This window comes from Pyrus communis, chromosome 7, assembly GCF_041283825.1.
Source record: "Pyrus communis isolate YQ-2024b chromosome 7, ASM4128382v1, whole genome shotgun sequence".
NCBI classification, from domain to species: Eukaryota; Viridiplantae; Streptophyta; class Magnoliopsida; order Rosales; family Rosaceae; genus Pyrus; species Pyrus communis.
In genome coordinates, this window is record NC_142571.1 from 3828132 (window position 1) to 3849778 (window position 21647).

General features: G+C 36.0%; 2 protein-coding genes and 1 long non-coding RNA gene across 9 annotated transcripts; 2 read left to right on the plus strand and 1 right to left on the minus strand.

Annotated features, from left to right (window-relative positions):
• Positions 1-89: 89 nt before the first annotated feature.
• LOC137735188 (ubiquitin C-terminal hydrolase 13) lies at positions 90-15723 on the plus strand. Of its 7 annotated transcripts, none has more exons than XM_068474585.2 (32): positions 90-329; positions 461-545; positions 1205-1349; positions 1467-1624; positions 2833-3098; positions 3173-3391; positions 3490-3598; positions 3682-3797; positions 4641-4739; positions 5299-5408; positions 6878-6952; positions 8297-8375; positions 8465-8611; positions 8715-8795; positions 8937-9056; positions 9414-9536; positions 10027-10104; positions 10226-10314; positions 10385-10493; positions 10671-10739; positions 10992-11102; positions 12836-12891; positions 12997-13174; positions 13270-13371; positions 13451-13522; positions 13752-13817; positions 14092-14157; positions 14276-14359; positions 14503-14616; positions 14719-14793; positions 14924-15010; positions 15218-15723. In XM_068474585.2, the coding sequence occupies exons 1-32, from the start codon at positions 297-299 to the stop codon at positions 15257-15259; spliced, it is 3363 nt and encodes a 1120-aa protein (XP_068330686.2). In that variant the 5' UTR covers positions 90-296; the 3' UTR covers positions 15260-15723. The 7 variants fall into 7 exon arrangements, with proteins under 7 accessions (XP_068330686.2, XP_088553774.1, XP_088553776.1 ...); XM_088697648.1 differs by having other exon boundaries at positions 174-329; positions 455-545; XM_088697650.1 differs by having other exon boundaries at positions 174-329; positions 455-545; positions 6878-6949.
• Positions 15724-17026: 1303 nt separating this feature from the next.
• On the plus strand, positions 17027-18237 carry LOC137733414 (uncharacterized). Its single transcript, XM_068472565.2, has 2 exons — positions 17027-17581; positions 17680-18237. Exons 1-2 carry the CDS (start codon positions 17213-17215, stop codon positions 18166-18168), a joined length of 858 nt encoding a protein of 285 aa, XP_068328666.2. The 5' UTR covers positions 17027-17212; the 3' UTR covers positions 18169-18237.
• A 653-nt stretch (positions 18238-18890) lies between these two features.
• Positions 18891-20862, minus strand: LOC137733230 (uncharacterized). Its single transcript, XR_011068431.2, has 3 exons — positions 20563-20862; positions 19322-19497; positions 18891-19225 (listed from the first exon to the last, which is right to left on the minus strand). It is a non-coding gene; the product is annotated as an uncharacterized LOC137733230 (long non-coding RNA).
• Positions 20863-21647: the final 785 nt, after the last annotated feature.

A 21647-nucleotide genomic window follows, 5' to 3' on the forward strand; every position in this document is an offset into this window, starting at 1 on the left:
GATATAATCGCTAAAAATTAAGAGATTGGGAAAAGTAAAAATGGGCATCGGAATAGGTTTACTCGTAAAGAAGGGTGTACTTTATAATTGGGTTTCATTTATTGCCTTTATTGTGTCTGGTCTCCTCCTTCCTTTTACAAAATTCCGAAATTATCCCTCGACTAGCTAAAACCAGCAGCAAAGCCCTCTTTCATATTATAAGTTAGACTCGAAATCTCTCAGTCTTCCTCTTCTCGTTAGCAGCAAGCACAAGTCACTCGGATTCTTCGATCAGGCGGCCTCCAATTCCGGCGCCCATGACCCTGATGACTCCGCCGCCGCCGCTAGATGTGATTACTAAACCCGTCTCCCCCTCGTTTCGAACGCGATCTCCAGACGATTTCGTTTTGGCGTATGAATGTTGTGCTAGGGTTTCAATTAGCAGATCGGAGCTCTCATATTGACCTTGTTTTTGCAGCAGCAGCAGCAGCAGCAACCGCAGGAGGAAGATGAGATGCTGGTCCCACACTCCGACCTGCCCGACGGTCCTCAGCCCATGGAGGAAGGTTGTTTGTTTATTTTCTATCTTTATTTACTTATTTTTCTTACTTTCTGTTTGTTTCTCGAGAAAATTTCAGCAAAATGATAATCGGTGAAGTTTTATGTCAAGGTCTTGCTTTGCCGCTGGACACAACAGTAGTAGTTTTTAGGGCAATAGTAATTTTGGTTTTTTCTTTTTCTAATTTCCATTTTTATTTTGCTGAGACAACTGAGGAAATTGAAATCAAACTATTAGTAACTAACCATACTGTTCTTGTCACTTCTGCTAATAGAAGTCGGAATTGATTTCCGCTAAGCCATACGGAATGGAATGGCCAAATTTTATTACTCAGGTGAAAAATGGTCCGTTGGTGATTACGGTATCAAGGAGTGGCTATCAAGTAGCTCGGTCTCTCTGTCTAAGTTACTTAGATGAAAAAGGCCAGTAGTGTGTATTGGAATTGTGCTCCTTGGGCAGTATTTAACCATTCCTTTGGTTGTAGAAAGAAATATGTAGAAAAGGTATAACTTGGATAAATTACCGGATTGTTTTTTGTTGAGTAAGTTATGTGGTTTCTTGGGTGTATAATAAAAAAGTTGTGATATAAGATTTACCTTGTTTTGCTCTTTCTGTCCGCTGGTCTTGACAATCAAACAATTGTTTCTGGTTTATTACGTTTGGCAGCACAAGCAGAAACTAACAGTGCGGTGGATGCTCCGACGGTGGATGATCCATTGTCAGCTAGATTTACATGGCCAATTGAGAGCTTTTCAAGGCTTAATACGAAGAAGCTCTATTCTGATGTTTTCCTTGTTGGAGGCTACAAATGGTATTTAAATCTCTTACCAGTGCTAAATTTTGAATCTTTGATCGGAATGCATGTAGATATTGATACTTGATTTGTTATGATTTATAATCATGATTGAATTTCTAATGCGCTTTGCAGGCGGATACTAATTTTCCCCAAAGGAAATAATGTGGATCATCTGTCAATGTATCTGGATGTTGCAGATTCTGGAAATTTGCCTTATGGATGGAGTAGATATGCTCAGTTTAGCTTGTCTATTGTCAATCAAGTTCATAGTAAATACTCTATTAGAAAAGGTACTTTCTCTGCCGCTGATGTACCTTTAAGAAATGATAGTTTTAGTAGTTTTATAAATTTAGACTTTATTTGTCCTTTAGAAATTTTCATATATGTCCTAATGGTTGAAGTGCTATGAATAAGGGGATAAAACACAAACTGCTATGGCATTTCACATATATTTGCGAGTTGTGTAATAGCCAGCTTCTTTTGTCTCACATCACGAGCTTCCCCAAAAGTAAATGTGCATTTCATGTCACTCTGATTTTTATGTTACCAAGACATGTGGTCTATCTTCTCGTAGCCCTTCAAACTCTCACCAGTTAACAAGGGGGGTGTGAAAAGAAACACAAAAGTAAAATACATGCACCTGTTTTGGCATGTTGCACAGTTGCAGACGGACAATAACTTTTTGTTTGAACTTAGAACGAAGAAAGTTCACTCCAAAAGTTGTTTCATTGAGACGTTGGATAGAAAATAAAGTTATGTAGTGGTTGGATTATGTGAGAAATAAATAAAACTGAATTCTTACTTAAATGTTCTTTCAATACTTAAGCTAGGAAACTGGGGGATTGGTTTGACCAATATAAAAATGGTACAAAATGTAAAGGTATGCTCAGTTAGAACAAATTAACTTCTCTCCAAAGCTGAGACAGGAAGAGTTGACCAGAATCATCTTGGTATCATTGAGATGTTGAATAGAAAATAAAGTTATGTAGCGTTTGGATTATGTGAAAGTAGATAAAAACTGGATTCTTAGTACGTGTTCTTCCAAGACTTTAGTTAGGAAATTGGGGGATTGGTTTTACCAATATAAAAATGATGCAAATGTAAATGTATACTCGGTTAACATGTGAAGAGTACTTTTCTTACCTTTTCTGACCAGAGATGAGGTGAATTAAGCCAAACAAGAAAAAGAGTCGGAAATACTAATACATGATGTTTCAATATTTTTCTTTTACTTCAGGTTTAAGCCAAGGCCTCTCTTACATGATATTGCTGTTTCTAGTAGATGAAATGTTTTTCTTATGACAGCTGGAGTCGCAACATCTCATAAACATTCACATACATGTTTTAGAGAGAAAAAAATGTTATTCGTTAATATGGTAGCACAGAACAAGATTTGTTTTTATGACATTGAATTGATTTGTCTGTCTCAGGTTGAGTGTTTATGATAGCATGTATGTTAGAACTATTTGTAGTTACTGCTTTGTGTTGCATTTTGCAGAAACACAGCACCAATTTAATGCTCGTGAGAGTGACTGGGGTTTCACTTCGTTCATGCCTCTTGGTGAATTATATGACCCTAGTAGAGGTTATATTGTGAATGATACATGCATAGTTGAAGCTGATGTTGCAGTTCGAAAGGTTATTGATTACTGGTCACATGACTCTAAAAAGGAAACTGGTTTTGTTGGACTGAAAAACCAAGGAGCTACTTGTTATATGAACTCTCTTCTTCAGACGCTGTACCATATTCCTTATTTTAGAAAGGTAGCATAATTTCTAAATACACTTTATCCCACTTTGTGTACAAGAAAGCCCCATATCTCAAATTGTTCTTTTAGGCTGTGTACCATATGCCAACAACGGAGAATGATAATCCATCTGGAAGCATCCCACTTGCCTTGCAAAGCTTATTTTACAAGCTTCAGTACAATGATACTAGTGTAGCGACCAAAGAGCTGACGAAGTCATTTGGATGGGATGCATATGATTCATTCATGCAGCATGACGTCCAAGAACTCAATAGGGTTCTTTCTGAAAAGCTTGAAGACAAGATGAAAGTATGAAGCTCTTACTGTATCATACTTCATTGTTTGCACTTAATTCTTCTACATCTATTTTGGAGGTTACTTTGACTGAACTTTGTTTACTGGAATAGGGAACTGTTGTGGAGGGTACAATACAGCAGTTATTTGAAGGGCACCAGATGAACTATATTGAATGCATCAATGTGGACTATAAATCAACGAGGAAAGAATCATTTTATGGTAAGTGATTGAGGTTGAAGTAGATTACTAAAGGAACATAAATACTGTAGGTCTGATGGAAGATTCTGTATGTTTATTTGCAGATCTTCAATTGGATGTCAAAGGGTGTCGGGATGTTTATGCTTCATTCGATAAGTACGTGGAAGTGGAGCGCCTTGAGGGTGATAATAAATATCATGCTGAACAGTATGGTTTACAGGTAGATCTCTTTGGAATAGGTGTACATTTCCCTGTTGGTTTTATCTATTTTCTTGAGAATGTTGGCAAAAAACAGAGATTTTACTTGGACTATCACCAGTCAACTCATGTTTTTATTTCTTATGCTTTGTTTAGTTTTGGATTAACTAAATTTTGCCCCCTAGTGTTTGGGGGTGATTTTTGAAATGGACCATGAGGTTTTAATTTTAGCAATTTACACCCTAAAGTTTTAAGTTTACGACAACTTAAACCTTCCATTAGGAAGACTGTTAGTTCTGCAGTTAAATATATAAGGTCGCAATTATGAGATTTTTGCTGACGGGGAAGAAAATAGTAAAATTTCTCTTAAAAGGACAAAAGTGGGGTAAAGATAATAGGATTAAATATCGGGAACTTTAACGAAAAGTTTCCAGTACTGTTCACTTTAACGAAAAACCACATTTTTACACTAAAAATTCAATCCTAATACTATTCACTTTACCCTTTATTTTGTCATTATCGTTAAAACTCAAAGTTTTCAAGCCCTTTTCATTAGTTTTCCTTTAAATATTAAGAAAATAATAAAATTGTTCTTTTAGGATTTTTCTTCCACATATCAACACAAAAATGGGTCTCCTGGTTTCCAAATCATCAATTTAACAACAAAACCAATGGTTTTCCCCGATGAAAAGTTGATGTAAATTTAAACCTTTAGGGTGTAAAATGCTAAAATTAAAATCTTGTGTTCGATTTTTTCTTTCTGACAGGGGTGGGGGTTATTTTATCATAATGGTATTATTATATCAGTTTGCTATAGTTTGAAAATTGCTTTTAGTAACATTTTGCAATTGTTTGACATTTTCAGGATGCTAAGAAAGGTGTCCTGTTCATTGATTTTCCACCTGTCCTTCAACTTCAGCTAAAACGTTTCGAGTACGATTTTATGCGGGACACCATGGTAAAGGTGTGGTTGATAGATTAATCTGCCTTCACTGAACCTTTTCATACATATTTTGTAACTGTATCTAACTATCTATATATTTCCTGGGACGTATAAACCAAAAATATTGAAGCTGTTCATAGGTTTGATTGATGAACTATTTGGTCTTATAATTGCATAGTGCTACTAGGTTCTTCCCATTTGGTAGGCCTACTTTAGCATTTATAATCTCGTGTAATCTCATAATAGAATTTTGGTAAAATGCTTGAACTTTATGCTTTTAATGAGCTTTAAAACCCTGTATTGTGCATTTGAAATCACTCTCTAAAGCAATATTAATTTGCTTTCATTTGCCATAGGCCCATATTTTGTTAAAATTTTGGACTTTCAACTTTGTCAGAATTTATTTATTCTTTCATTATCTTTGCCTATAAGAATTAAGACTATCGCAATTGAGCTGTCTCTGGTAATGTAATTTATTAGCGCTCTCTCTCTCTCTTTCTCTCTCTCTCTCTCCTCATACTTGTATAATTTTCCTTAAACATAATTACTTGGAATCACTTAGTCTTCTGCTTGCCAACAGATAAATGATCGCTTTGAGTTCCCCTTGCAACTTGATCTTGATAGGGAGAATGGGAAATATCTGTCACCTGATGCTGACAGGAGCGTCCGCAACCTCTACACTCTTCATAGGTATTAGTAATTTAAGATTATTGGTGTTTGAGACTATTTATACCCTTTGTTGTGAAAAGTTGTCTATATGGTAAATAATTTGTTAGTTCATTAGATTGACCGGCATAGACTGATAGAGAGAGTTGTATCATTTCCGTGTCTGCTTTTGCGAGAGAGTATCTGGATGTACTGCAACGGAGTTCTCTGTAATCATACCATATCATAGGCTAAACAGATATAGCATAAAATAGTTCACCTTTTCTTAGTAATGATTGTAATTTATGTGTATTGGTCTTTTCTATTCTGTTTGCATTGCTGTCTTTTTTGGTTGTTATGAGAAACAAAATTTTATTTATGATTAATGAGTTACAAATATACTGGGGAGTAGTTGGCTCCGGCTAAATAACAGGGTGGTTCTTAAACTATGTAGAATCCAAATTCACCAGACAACAAAAAGGAACTTTATCTTGCAATATCTCCACGTCCTCTCCCCAAGCTGTCAACAGTTCTTCTATACTTTTCGGCCACCCTATTTTTAGTATATTGTGCATTTTGTGGGGATGATTATACATCTGTCTCCTTAATGTTGATTTCTTTTTTTTTTTTTTTAGAAATACGTGGGTGTGGCCCCCATTGGTTAAATAGCATTCATATATGGTCATATAAAAGAGGAAATGAAGATGCAAATGATAGTCATTTAGGAGAATCATACTCAAATAAGTGTAGAAAGCAATATTTTGACAGGATAGGATGAACCATCCCTGTTGCATTGGTTAAGGAAAAGGGCGAAGAAGCTATTATTTTAAGCATATTTGTATGACTTACATTGATGGAGAGTTAATCTACATTCCAATTATCAAAAATTTTGGCATAAGATTTGTCATAGAATTTCCATGTTCTTAGTCTTGTGATGTGCAGGTAAGGTGAATTTTTTGTTTTAGGGCTCCCCCCCCCCCCCCCCCCCCTCCTCCCGTTCTTCTGCTCCATTTTCTGTGGATGCAATCTTAGAAAGTGGAGAACCATAGAGGAAAAGAGGAACTATGTGAGTGCGACAACATACGTTTTGGGTATTCTTGAAGCTTACCCCAAATTTTTCAGAATCACATCTCGACCTATCTCTTAAACAAGTATTTACGAAATAAACCTGTAGATATCTTGATCGTACATTGATGGATCCACCACTTACCAGTGCCGTATCTGAAAGTTGCTGAAGTGCCCACTGATACTCCAGTTATACCTATTGGCATGTATTGGTGGCATAATGGGGATGGAATGTCGAACTATATGCATACCTTTAGATTTTGTCAAAGCAGATGCAGTATAGCAAGTTCAATGTGTTCATGGTTAATTTTTTTATGCGTCAAAATTAGTAGTTCATTATGCTAAGTTCATTTTTGGTGCTTGCTATTGTAACAAAGTTGTACATGCATGGCCGTTGTATCTGACTCTGTGCATGGAGATTGTTAATGTGTGCTTTTGTCTGTTTTCAGTGTTTTGGTGCACAGTGGCGGGGTGCATGGTGGGCACTACTATGCTTATATCAGGCCAACCCTTTCTGAACAGTGGTATATCAGCATTTTTTCTTTCTGCAATAATAAGTTTAATTTTTGCACCATATATCTGGTTAATGTTCTTTCAAATACTCGAATTGGAAGTTAATAGTAATGGACTTTAGTTTGTGTTTGTAGCCATGCTTTCTTTTTGTTTGTTTGTTTCGTAGTTAACAATGTTTAGAATTGCTTTTCCTGATTTTATTGATTTTCTTTTTTCCTTTATTGGTTTGTAAACAAAATAATGTAGCTTCACAATTTATTACCTCAAAAATGTACTTCAAGGACTACTTTAATGTAATATCTGCAACATCAGGAAAACTAAGTTTTTTGAAATGTATGCCCTTGTTCATTTTACTTGGAAAGAGAAGGATCAAGGAGTGGGAGAATAAGTAAAGTTGTTTCTCTGGTAGAAAGGTGAACAAGTTGATGAATAAGTTGGACGACGAGGAAGGCATTGTGATTGAGAGAGAAAGAAGGAATTGTACCTGAGTTTGTCGCTTCTTAGATTACCCCGGAAGAAAGTTGAATTTTCAGGTGGAAGGATTGAATTGGTCTCGTAGTTTTGATGAGAGAGCTAGCTGTTTTGGGAGACCTTTTCAATGTTAAGTTTAGGAGGGCGTTGTTCAACTGTGGTAAATGAGATACTAGTCCTCAGTTCTTTAAAAACACTTATGTATATAGAATAGATAAGTATGGACCAAATGAATGTGGAACTAGTGAGATAGGGACAAAGAGGGATGTCCAAAGGTTTGAATTTTCTGCTCTTGATCCCTGGTGGTCTTCTGAAATGAAGATAAAGTATGTTGGGGTTTGAACCAATGAAAATTTTGTTTGGATAAAATTTGTTAATGTTGTACTTGAATGAATTTATGCTTGCTGGACTTCTAGGGAGTCAACAGTACTGGGAAAGAAAGCAATAAGTTTGCACCAATGACACTGACTTGGCTGAATAATTTTAGATGTTGACCCTCTCCTTGGATACAAAGGCTATATAATCTTCGTCCATTCTAGAATTTCGCTACACTCATCCGTTCTTCTTTTAGCATTTGAATTGAATTAATTGAAAAAAGATTCTAGTGACAAATCATGTCTGTTAGAATTTTGGATGTACGATAACTTAGGAAAACAATCTACTTCTATTTTTTTTTTTCTCCCTTAAAATTACATCCTATTATTAAGTTAGTAACTGGTAAGGTATTGTGCAATTTTGGAAGTGTACATGCATGTGCTTTTAAGAAAGTGCTTAACTAGTTTGATCTTTACCATTGAGAATCAACAGTGAGTTATTATTGCATACCATGACTTGTCCTGTTCAGTTTAACAAATTTAAAATCCCCCACAACTCGTTGCTTTCAGGTTTAAATTTGAAGATGAACGAGTAACAAAAGAAGATATGAAGAGGGCTCTAGAGGAGCAGTATGGTGGAGAAGAAGAGGTAAAGTCTTTGGTTATTTTCACGTTTGTTATCTCTACGTCCTCCGTCTGTTCTGATGTACTCTATGTTTCACTGTTTGCATTTTACAGTTACCGCAGACAAATCCTGGGTTCAACAATGCTCCATTTAAATTTACTAAATATTCCAATGCCTACATGCTTGTTTATATACGTGAAGTTGACAAGGAGAAAATAATTTGTAATGTGGATGAGAAAGACATTGCAGAACATCTAAGGGTAAGACAGATTGTTTGACTTGGACTTGTAATATTCTTAATTTTATTTTGTCTTGCTGCTAAGTCATGCCGTGTTACTGTGTTCTTTGAACACCATATTCCAGATAAGACTGAAGAAAGAACAGGAAGAAAAGGAGCAAAAGAGAAAGGAGAAAGCTGAAGCGCACCTTTATACTATCATAAAGGTTACAATATTTACAACCTCTCCATTTCTTCTCTTTCCCCTCGTCCCTTTCTTTTCTGCCTCCTGTCTCTTTTTGTTTGAGCTATGTAAATTTTTATTTGTGGAACATTATTTAATTCAGATTTTCTTATGGGTTTCCTAGGTTGCGCGGAACGAGGATCTGCTTGAACAGATAGGAAAGAATATCTATTTTGATCTTGTGGATCATGATAAAGTTCGTAGTTTTCGTATTCAGAAGCAGATGCCCTTCAACCACTTTAAGGTAGCGTCTTTACTCTTTTAACTTTATTGTATTGAAATGATTGACATTTTCAGTTTTCGGTGTGCACTGTGCTCCATTTATTCCATGGTATTGCTAGTTTCCATACTGAAAATTATCAATGTGGTCTTCACTTATTTTCATAGTTTTATATTGAGCTTAATTAAGTGAATGAAATTAAACTTATGATGAAGCTATAGCCTATATGTAATATTGTAGTTACCGGATCCAAATGATTAGAATCATTCTAACCAAGTAAATGTCGTTAGATAAACTTATGATGAAGCTGTAGTCTATATGTAATATTCTAGTTGCCGGATCCAAAAGATCAGTATCATTCTAATTGAAGTCCACCCTCAGGAAGAGGTTGCCAAAGAGTTTGGTATACCAGTTCAATGTCAACGTTTCTGGTTGTGGGCAAAGCGTCAAAACCATACATACCGGCCAAATCGACCACTGACACCTCTTGAGGAAGCACAATCGGTAAGTTCCTTTAGCTTGATACCTGTTATGTCATTGATGTTGTTACATGTTCTATGACTTTATGGTTAGTTCATGGTTCTTACGTTGTGTGTAAATGTAATGAAGCATATTCCATTCCTCTTTTCATGACTTATAAATATTTTTGGGATTTGTAGAAATTCATTTAGGTAATTTACAGTTGAAATCTTCATTACCATCAGTAGAGATTCTTTGAGAGGTTCTGAAGAAGAAGCTATACTGCTTTCAACAAAAGCTATTTCGAAGCAGTGAATATATAGATAGGATCGTAGGAGCTTCTCCAAAAAGATGCTCCTTAGCTTCTGCTAAAAAATACATTTGTCAAGTGATGCCAAACCACATGAAAAAAATGTAACTTGAAGAAGCACCTTTTTAGCTTATGAGAAACTAGATATAAGATGCGCTCACAAAAAAATTGGCACTTCAGTGGCTTAATATATTTTGCTCATCTGTCAAAGTATGGTATTTGCAGGTAGGACAGTTGAGGGAAGTTTCCAATAAGTCAAATAATGCAGAGCTAAAGCTGTTTCTTGAAGTAGAACTTGGGCCGGTAACGTGACCTTCTAAATTTGTTTCATGTTTTCCCCAATAAGTTGTGTGATTCTTTGACAAGCTTTGATCATCTTATTTCAATGGTGGTGTTCACCCGTTGTTCTATATATCATATTCAGGATTTGTTGCCTCTTTCTCCCCCAGAGAAGACTAAAGAAGAGATTCTTCTATTTTTCAAACTTTATGACCCTTTGAAAGAAGAGCTCCGGTATGTTCCTTATTTCTTCCATCAAAGTTGAAATTACACTTGATTACTTAGGTTTCCTTCTCAAAACCAGGTTCGTTGGGAGGTTGTTTGTGAAGGGAAGTGGTAAGCCCATTGAATTATTGACAAAACTAAACCAAATGGCTGGTTTCAGTCCTGATGAAAAGATAGAATTTTTTGAGGTAAGTCACATGGATTCTTTTTGAAGGGAAGTCATGTGAATTGTGTCAATTGTGTTGTATAATAGGTGCCACCTAACCTGCTTAACTCTGATCACATCACTTATGAGACTCTATGGCACATAGTTTTCTTTGAAAAGAAAGTCTAAAGGCTTTTATATCCATCTTTTTTGTTGTCAGGAAATAAAGTTTGAACCTAATATCATGTGCGAACACATTGATGAGAAGGCAACTTTCCGTGTTAGTCAGGTATGAATTTCAAAGACTAATTTGTACTGTTTTCATATGTAAATTTGTGCTCAGGTATATACAAAGCTATTGTCTTATATCTATGCTATTTTACTCTCTTACCGCCCTGCTTCCCCTCCTCTTGTATTTGGGGTTTGGTGTATTACGTATTAATAATTATAAACCGGTCTTCAATAAGTATTCAAACTATGATTTTTAATTTTGAATATCTTTATGATATTATTCCCTTATGCAACCTTTTTGTTCTTTCAGCTTGAAGATGGGGACATCATTTGCTTTCAAAAATCCCCTCAGAGTGGAAGCAGCGAACAATTTCGTTACCCGGATGTTCCTTCATTCCTGGATTATGTTCGTAACCGTCAGGTATATTTTCATTTTTCTTTTTAAAGCTCAGAATCTCCCAAACTTTCAACTCCATGTTGGAGTCTCAATATTTTAGTTTCCCTGCCCAATGGGTCAATCTTCAATAGTCTATTATTCAGAATAAGAAAAGACTTCTAACAATGAAAACTAGGGAGATTGGTGATCATTGACAACTAGTCAAAGCTTGGATGATTTAGTATTTCTCTAAGGCTATGTCTGTTTGGTTGGAATCCAGATCAGGGAGTTAATTTTCCATTATATCAGGGCTTCATGTTTGGTTAACTCTTTAGTTCTCAAAAAGGATATAAGCACAAGGAATTGACAGAAGTCAGTTCTGCCCGCTGAGCGGATTATATACACCAAGGGTGGGTTGGTATTTTTATTCCATCCAGCTTTGGGATGCAAAGTCCCATCTGATGTTCCTTTATCACTTGACAACTATACTGTTTTAAGCGGAAAAAGAAATTTCTACAAACCTTTCTTTATCAGAGTAGTGCAGAGAAACTTGTTAGAAGTCAAACTATTTTTTTGGTAATTGGTAAGAAGTTACTTTAATTTATGCAGATGCAGATCTGAAGTTGAGCACTATAAAACGTGGTTTCAACCAAATGGTTATCAAAATTGGCCTTCCTTCGTAGCTCCTGAGAATTGTTTTAGAGAACTTTTTAGTGATTTTCTGTTTACTGCTGCAAAGTCCTATTTATTTTCTGCAAATTATTTTGGTAAGCGTGAGATGTGATATAAATATATTATTACCATAGCATTCCAACCAACCAAACATACCTGAATGTATACTTGTTTGCAAGATTATAGAGAAACAAATCCTTTTGCTGCAAATGAATGGCAAAGAGATGAAGGATGTTGGGATTCCCCCCTCAAGTGGAGGATGATATTTTAACGAAATAAACAGAAGCATGAATTGTTTTGATGAGTACGTGCTGCATTATTTTGAATGGGGATGAACCAACATCACGGGATGTACCTCTAAATGTGGAAATGCGCTTGATATGTCTTTGGGTACAATGTTGTCACCTTTATATAAAGTTCTAAAAACTAAATAAACCCCCTAATCCTTCTTTTCTCATCATCCACTAGTTTATACATAACTGCGGGAGACACAATGTGTCTGCTAATGAATGGGAAGTAAGTCCATCGTCCATGCATAGGAGAGTTAAATGATGACTCTGTTGTTATGTTTTGTAACCGTCGAGTGTGTTTGGTATCCTTAGTGCTATCATGAGATGGATATCTGGTAGTTCCATTATTTGTATGGTGGAAGATTTTTGCTCCTGCAACCCGGGGACCAAAACCAGATAAGCAATAGGGTCTCTTGCTTATTTGTTGTTTCAAATTGTCTGCCTATTAGTCCATAAATGTGGAAAGGTTTTAGTGCTGGGACTAGTAATTATTATATGCCCAGTTATTAGGCATCGTCTATCCCAATAAGGGGAGTTGTGGGTTATTAACAATCGACATGCATACTATACCACTTTTTATCTTTACAATTTTGATTTTCTTGCATATTTGCACATGTGCACTTGAGGGTGTGCGTTTAAGTCATTTTTCTTGCTTGTAAAAAGAAGCTTTCATTGCATTGGCAAGTTCAAGTTGAATTTCAAATGATAATGGGAAGTTCCAGAAGAGGGGTTTGTGTGTGTGTTGGGGCCCTTGGGTGTGGGGGTCAATAATTTTTCTTTTGTTATTGTATTGTGACATTCCATGACAACCGACAGGTTGTTCGCTTTCGTTCTTTGGACAAGCCAAAGGAAGATGAGTTCTGTCTTGAGTTGTAAGTTTGCAGTATCATTTTTTGTATTCTTCTGGAAGTTGGGTGAATCAGTCTAAATAGTTTAATATTAACTTTTTTATTGGCATTCTTTTCCTAAACTTTTAGGTCAAAGTTTCACACCTATGATGATGTTGTGGAAAGGGTTGCTCTACAGCTTGGCTTGGATGATCCATCTAAAGTTAGGCTCACATCTCATAATTGTTACTCACAGCAACCTAAACCCCAACCAATCAAGTATCGAGGAGTAGAACATTTGTCTGACATGCTGGTGCACTACAATCAGGTTGTTTAATACCAGATTTTTAAGCTCTGTTTAAGAAGTGTTTTCCCTGCCACGTTGACTGTTATATAAACATAAATTTTGTATTCCTCTTTCAGACTACAGACATACTCTATTATGAAGTATTAGATATCCCTCTCCCAGAGCTGCAAGGCCTCAAAACTTTGAAAGTTGCTTTTCATCATGCTACCAAGGATGAAGTGAGTGCAGATACCAATGGAACCATTAATTATTTAATATGTGAAATCTTGCCTCTTAAAAGCACTTTTATGTTGTCAGGTTGTGGTTCATGCTATTAGATTACCGAAGCAGAGCACTGTAGGGGATGTGATTGATGACCTTAAGACAAAGGTAATTACTTTGATGCTTCTGCTTCTGACCTTAAGACAAAGCATGGACGTAGATAATGGATATGAAACAAAAGTGTCATATTCCTGGTTGGGATTTATTCACTTTTGTTTCTAAGTCTAATTGTGTTGTTGTACGGTTTCTATTTTATTCTGAGGGCAATATTTCAGCGAACGTTGTATAAATGATTATGGAAATACACTTACGTATCTCCTTCCTCTATCTGGAACAGGTGGAGTTGTCTCATCCTAATGCCGAACTCAGATTGTTAGAAGTTTTCTATCACAAAATCTACAAGGTATTGGATAACATGCATATAAATGTTGAATGTTGTCTATGAACAGAACTTTATGTTACGTCCCTTAAACCCTTCCAAACAACATTGTTTGGTCTAAAGAAGTAAGCATCAGTAAGGCACAATGAATGCCTGTAATTTTTTTATTTTAGGCAGAAGCAGGAGTTGCTCTCTTGTTGCGGCTGCAGGAATCTATTGTTGTTTCTTCGATCTGAAAATTTGAAACCTTTTAGAATCGGCATTCATTTCTGCAATTCTTCTAATTGTCTCTTTACAGATTTTCCCACCAAATGAAAAGATTGAGAATATAAATGATCAGTACTGGACATTGCGTGCAGAAGAGGTTAGTCTGCACAGTATTGGGTTCATAATTATTCTATGTTCCAGTGCTTTGTTTTATATGTAAGAAATCTTTGTTTTACACTGCTGCTCTTAAACCTTTATTCTTGTCTGTTGCTCAGATCCCTGAAGAAGAGAAAAACTTTGGTCCTCGTGATCGTCTGATCCATGTTTATCATTTTGTGAAGGACACAGCTCAAAACCAGGTAGGAAGATATAATTACTTCCTGCTTTTCTTATTTGTTTTTCTTTTTTTTTCTCAGAATCGATATGTTCTTTTAGAATTTATTATCATCGCCATCATCATCAACCACCCCACTTTGTAATTATAAAATTTTGAATTTGTCAGGTTCAGAATTTCGGAGAACCATTTTTCTTGGTCATTCGTGAGGATGAGACATTAGCAGAAGTTAAAGTGCGTGTACAGAAAAAGTTACTAGTCCCAGATGAGGAGTATTCAAAGGTATTTGCTTCATTACAGCAGTTTCAGAGTAGTGCACATTCGTGAAATACCATAAGCTTTAGTTTGAATTGTAATATATCATATGTTTTTGGTTTGGCTCAGTGGAAATTTGCATTTTTGTCCATGGGTCGTCCTGAGTACCTGCAAGACAATGATATTGTGGCCAGCCGATTTCAGGTCTCTCTCTCTCTCTCTCTCTCTCTCTCTCTCTCTCTCTCTCTCTGTGCACCCACACGCTCACACATACACTGTCATGAGTCTAATTTCTATGGGAATCTGAATTGTATTCTTCAATATCTTTTTTCAGAGAAGGGATGTGTATGGAGCATGGGAACAGTACCTTGGATTGGAACACGCCGATCATGCTCCTAAAAGGTCACACACAACAAATCAGGTATATTTTATACGGTTGAGGCCAATCCAGGATCGTTCTCAATTGTCTTTACAATTATTCTCGGTAGAAATTTGGACTAGTTTGTACAGGAGGTAGCTATTAGGCACAGGGATGCAGAAAACATTGTATCTTTTTATGTTCTTTAGAGGCCCAACCCGGATAATCAGTTTTTCTTAATCCTGTGCGGACTATGCTTGAATTATGCAGAATCGTCACACCTTTGAGAAGCCAGTGAAAATCTACAACTAAAAAGAATGGTGATGACTTTGTCAGCTCCTTTCACAGATTCAACGTTATATACATATGCCGAGTCTTGTGAAGAGTCCGAGAAGAACAAAGGAAGCTTTTCTTTCATTTGGCAGTAGTTATTGATCTTACGGGGCATAAAATTCTTTAGCCTAAACGATGTGTATCCTTGATGTTTCTGAATTGTTGAAGGCAACTGTCTTTGAGGTGTGACGTAGGACGCGTCTCGTTTTAATCCTTGTAATTCCGTATATAAGATTTTTGGGGCGGGCAATGTATAGAGGGTATAGGTTTGCATGTTTAAAAATGCAGTTTGATTGTCCAGTTCTAGTATGTTGATCTTTTTGCATGTATGCATGATGGAAGCTCTGTATAATATTGGATCTTCAGCTTCCTGTGGATGTTCTCTATTTATTTTGTAAGTTTTGGAGTGTGAAATTAATTAGCTGCAGGTACATTTGCCCCAACCAGTTTGTTTTTGCCAATTCTTGACTGGATTTGATTGAAATTGGTACGAAGGTGGATGGGGAAATAAGACATGAGGGTGACATGGCAACTCTTACGAGTTTGTTTTCATAAAAGGGGATACAACTTATGGCAAGCCATGGTTATTCATCCTTTTCGAAGGTCGGAAAGACTTGTAGAGGTATTTCAGCTTTTTCCTGGTCATAAGTCTGGCTTCCATACCAGCATCGGGTTTTAACTCACGGTTGTGAGTTGAAAAGTCTTTTTTTTTTATAATACAACAATGTATTTACACAAAAGGGTGATGGAAAAATTTGTAGCATACTTATAAATACGATATTCAAATTGAAGATTTTTCACCAACTAATGAAGAAGAATACTGATGTATTGTAAAATTAAGTCACCAAAATGATTCTTAAACGTTTTGGATCAATACATGGTTGAACAAAATTGTGGATGAATTCCTCTTAAATATAATTCGTGATTTACGGAACTTCATGTATGTGATATGACCTGTTAATATTATATATCACTATCTAGAGATCATGTGTTAAAATTTTTTACAAAGTGATTTATAATTTAAATATTTTAGATTATAAGCACGAAGTTATGTGAATCAACCACAAAATGTTTTGAGGATGAATTTCTACGCAATTTTAACATGCACGATGATAAATAAAAGTTCAAAAGTCAACTGGAATTAAAGAAAAAGTCCTCAGAGAGTTGCAGCCTTTATTACACACGCATGCAAGAGGTTCGGAGCAAACTGGAGTACGAGCAGAAGCAAAAGTACTAAGTAGTGCCATCCACTTCATTTGCCCTAACTGTGAATTTTACTTTATTTATATGCATTTTTACACTATATGGGTTTTTCAATAAGAAATTAGTATGTTCATAAAGATTGATGATTTTTTTAACACTTATTTTTTTGCATAGTCATTTTTTCGGTAGATTTCGTTTAATTTTAGGTACTACTACGTAGTCATGCTTGTTATGGCTATGTCACTCTTCAAGTGTCGGCCATCTTAGCTTGATTTGGGCGTCCGCCCAACATTTTTCTTTGTTTTTTTGGGGAAAAAAAGATAAGGAGAAATGAAACAAGGGGTGATGAGGGAGCAGGCACTGTGCAACGTGGTCCGCCTAAACATCGCATGTTCATGGGTTATAATAGCCAATCAAACTTCCAAAGGAGCCGGATTTAATGCATGGCCGGAAAACTTGTGGCCTGGAAGGCCTTTAATTTCATTTACTGGTTTTGATTGTGGTTCCTGTTTACTTAACCTGTAGCCAAACCAGCCAGCCATTCTACACACAAACAAACAAACAAAAAAAAAAAAACAACCAGAAAACAAAAACAAAAAACCATTTAGCCACCCACTAGATATACATACACAGAGAGTAATTTAGAACAAATTAAGACTGATTAAATAGCTAGAAATTGTCTTCTAATCCACCATTAATTGTTCTAGTAAGGGAGTTTTATTAGGATTAATGATGGTGACGAGTAGTATGTCGATAATCTCGACGTTGATTTTCCCACCACCTCCTTCTATATTCATGACAGCAATGTCAGTGATTAGCTTCACGTCATTAGCAAATGCTGGGATTTCAGAGATTAGAGGAAAGCACATGCAGTATTCCAAGTTCTGGAATTTCAATAATCCTGAAAAAACTGCACCAAATTCAGAAAAGCAACAACGACAAGTAGTAACATTGTCCGGTAGAACAGGCATGCTCGTCGCTTATACTCCTGCCTTTGTCACTGCTCTCACATCCTTGCTGTTTTTTCCCCATAACGATATCAGATCTCTATTGCTCTCTTACGCTCTAACCCTTCATTTTCTCAAAAGGATTCTTGAGGTACGTACATACGTAATGTTTGTGTGTGTATATACGTACCTATATATATATATATATATATATATATATAACATATGTATCTGCATGTACATGTATAGGTTCAATTTGTTCACAAGTATAGTGGAAGAATGGGCGTTGATACAGCAGTTCCGATCTGTCTGAGTTATTTGTTGTCGACCGGAAGCATGATTTATGGTCAATACCTAAGCAGCCAAGGGCTAGGGTTTCCAGAGCCAGCAATTGATTTGAAGAGCGCTGGCATTGTCTTGTTTGTAATAGGAATTTCTGGCAACTTGTACCATCACTACCTTCTTTCGGAGATGAGGGCGAAGCCAGGTGAAGAGAAGGAGTACAAGATTCCCAAGGGTGGTTTGTTTGAGCTTGTTATATGCCCTCACTATCTCTTTGAAATCACAACATTTCTTGGGATATCTTTCATTTCTCAGACTCTCTACTCCTTTTCCTTTACCGCTGGAACCGCTCTCTACTTGGCCGGAAGAAGCTATGCTACCAGGAATTGGTATCGTTCCAAGTTTAAATATCATTTCCCCAATAATCTCAAGGCTCTCGTTCCATATGTTTTCTAATTAAATTCAAGTGAGTATATATTTTTTTATGAATATTCTATATAATGTCAAAAGTATGCAATTCAATTATTTACTAGCTATAATATCCTAGCTTATACGCAGTAGTAGAGTAAATTAGATTACAGCAGCGAAGTCTCATTTGGCTACAAATACTTGATTTGGTACAAACTAACTTTAACCAACATAAAAGATGGAAGAGAACAGGAAGTCTTCTATAAAAGGAAACTAAGATATTACTAACTTGACAGGAAATATTATGCCTGCTTGAATGAAACCCTACATTTCACTACTAGAAACTTTGAGTTTGCCGAAAAAATTTGTTTATCAAAATTTGTCCACAAAGATCCTTTCCCGACGAAAAAATTTGCCAGCCATTTTGTCACGTAAGAGTTTTCTCGATGAATTTTGATACTTCGTTGGAAGGTTCAATTTTTCCCAACAAACTCTTTTTTGTCGGCATTTTCATTGTTCCTGACAAGTATTCTCGTCGGTAAAAGGCTTTTAAGCTGAAAAATAGTATTATTCAGCCAACAAAATGTGTTCGTCATCGTGAATATTTCGTCGGCACAGTCTTCTCTCCCAACAAAATTTGTTTCGTTGGGAAAGATATTTAATTTATAAAAAAAAAAAAAAAAAATGCTTTAATGCTCATCAACTATATATGTATCAAAATACAATACACAAATTAAATTGTTAAGAAATAATACTTTATTGATCGATAAATTCCGAATGTATATCTAGAGGCTGAATGTGATTATATACAAATCCTGGAATTCTTAAAACTATACAAATCCTGTACAAATGGAAATGAATGTCCAAGCAATCTGAAACATAGGAAAAAATGAGAATTGCATCGAAAAAGGATAACCTTTCATTCAATAACACTAGCACCATAGCATGCAATTCCAGCAAATTGTAAACCAAGCAATCTAAACTTAATTTTGCAATAACTAATACCCACAATCTAGATGTACATAGAAATAAAAGAAGCATGGAGTATGTGAACCAGCTATGCAACTCATAATTGCTAGACATGGCCAAACGTAACAGGTTAGATCTGCCAAGAAAAACAAAGGAATTAGAAACATAAGGGAATTGCTTGATTGCACCACTTGCGTTACACAAAGAAAAACTATCTTGCAAACTAACTTACGTAGATTTTGCAAACAACACTTTGAATGATCCAACAACACGTGAAACTATAACATAGGAACAAGGAAGCAGCACATGCCAAAAGGGTCTCAGATTCTGGCCAAAAAAACAGCATGCAGAAGTTCTTCTCTCTTGTATATCTAGAAATTGATGCAAAGAAATTTGTTGGAGCCATACCTATAAGAAGGAAGAATTCATCAACCAAGAGTACTTCACTTGAATCACAAGATTCACAACAAATAATTTAAATCAAGATTACCACTAGAATCAGTACACCAGTAGTACAACATGTAAATTTCACTAAATAAAGTCCTAAAAGTGGCCTCAAGTGAAAATTCACTTGTCAATTACCGACTAGCCATACAAGAAAACTTGAAAACTAGCATACCTTTAACCAGGATTCTGAAAGCACACCTTAACTATTTAACATAATATCGAATAGCATAAAACTTCACAATCATATCAGTCAAAACACCCTAGCTAGTATCCACAAGTTATGATCTAATAACAAATATATGATCCTAGGAATATTATGTTTCCATTCAAAAACACCGAGTATGGATAAAACTTTTCCTGCTAACCAACATACATATTACTGGAAAGTGGAAATTACAGAAGTTAACCACAAGTGTAATAATTACTAACTACTAATTAATGAAGCAAAAGTAGCTACACATGCAAAATTGAAACATTTATCCAGTTGAACTGTTACTCCAACAATACAAAAATAAGTTTTATAGGCACCATAACGTAACGTTTCAAAACGTAAGTAAATCAAGAGAAGATGAACTCTTCTTGCAGTAATGCCTAAAAAAATTGCTCTACTGTTATAATTAGGGGAAAGTGTTTAAGCTGATCTTCTCAGAACTGTTACTCTTACATAATAAGATACAAGCTTTTAGTTAAAGCTGACCCTAAATTCAATTGGTTACAAAAATGAATTGATTGAGGTGGTGCAAACACTCATAATCGATTCTAAATATATAGCCATAACTGCATTTTGATTGCAGTTTCCCAGAAATCAAAGTTAAAAGTAAAAAAAATTTAGAAAGTGGATTAATCATCCTTAAACCCAGGCAACCTGGAACAAACTACTAACCTAAATGAGATTCTCAACCAAATTCACTACCTAAAATCCCTCAAAATTACAGTGGTCAAACGAAACTAAGAAAAGCACCATAAAGTAGAGACTAAGCAAAAAACTAAGGGGAAAGATAGGGTATATAGAGATTGAGAACATACCCAAGGTTTTAGAGAACGAAATGCAAAGAAACACTCTGCATTGGAGATTTTGGAGCTAGAATGGCCGGGCACTTCGACAGTGACAGAGAGCAGACGAAGCAGCTGACGAAGAGCAAACGGAGTGACGGTGATGCGAGTAGACGAATCGATGGTGACACAAGTAAGTAAATCGACGGCGATGATGAACGAGCGATGATGAGCAGATTGAACGAGATCGCCGGAGAGCAGAGCGTTTCGAAGGAGAGAAGGGAAAGGGTTAGTCTATCCACAATATTAAGGTTGAATGAAAATAAAATGTTTTCTCTTTTTATTTTACCAAAAAAATACAGCGGTTATAGAACTAAGGGTGAATTTATCGAAAAAATAAGAAGCAGGTGAATCAAAATACCAAAAACGAAAAGGCGCGAGAATGATTTAGTCCTATTGAAAGTCCTCTAGGTATATTGTATATTATCTGTGTAATAGGGTTTGTGTCAACCCTAGTAAGTGCTTTACCTAAAGTAAGTGCTTTACCTAATTGTATAAGAGTCTTGTCTTGTTGGCAGCTGAGTCTTGTCTTGTTGGCAGCTGTCTTGTCTTGTTGGCAGCTGGTTGGCAACTCCTTAATTCAAGGAGGTTAATTATTCTTCCTATGCCGAGACTTCCAGCTTGATTTAAGGTTGTTCTAGGTTAGAGTCTTGAGTGTTGAGTGTTGTTTGCAACTCACTCAAACTTCTCTATATATTTGTATTATGTTTCGGTTCCTAGATACAACAATATATACAAATACACAAACTTCAAAAGTTAACATGGTATCAGAGCAGGCATCCCTCTGAAGCCTGTCTTTGAATATCTTACGCTGTGATTTCTCTTCAGCAAAACTATGGCTGATGAGCATTCGGAGGAAGAGAGCACCATTGCTTCTCCTTCCACTCACATCTCTGAAATGGATATCAATCCAAATCAACGACTCAGTTCAGTGTTACTGAATGAGTTCAACTATTTACCGTGGGCAAGAGCGGTTAGTCTCGCACTAGGTGGAAGATCCAAACTGGGTTTCATCGATGGCAGCCTTCCTGCTCCTGGAGTCACTTCTCCTGAATATG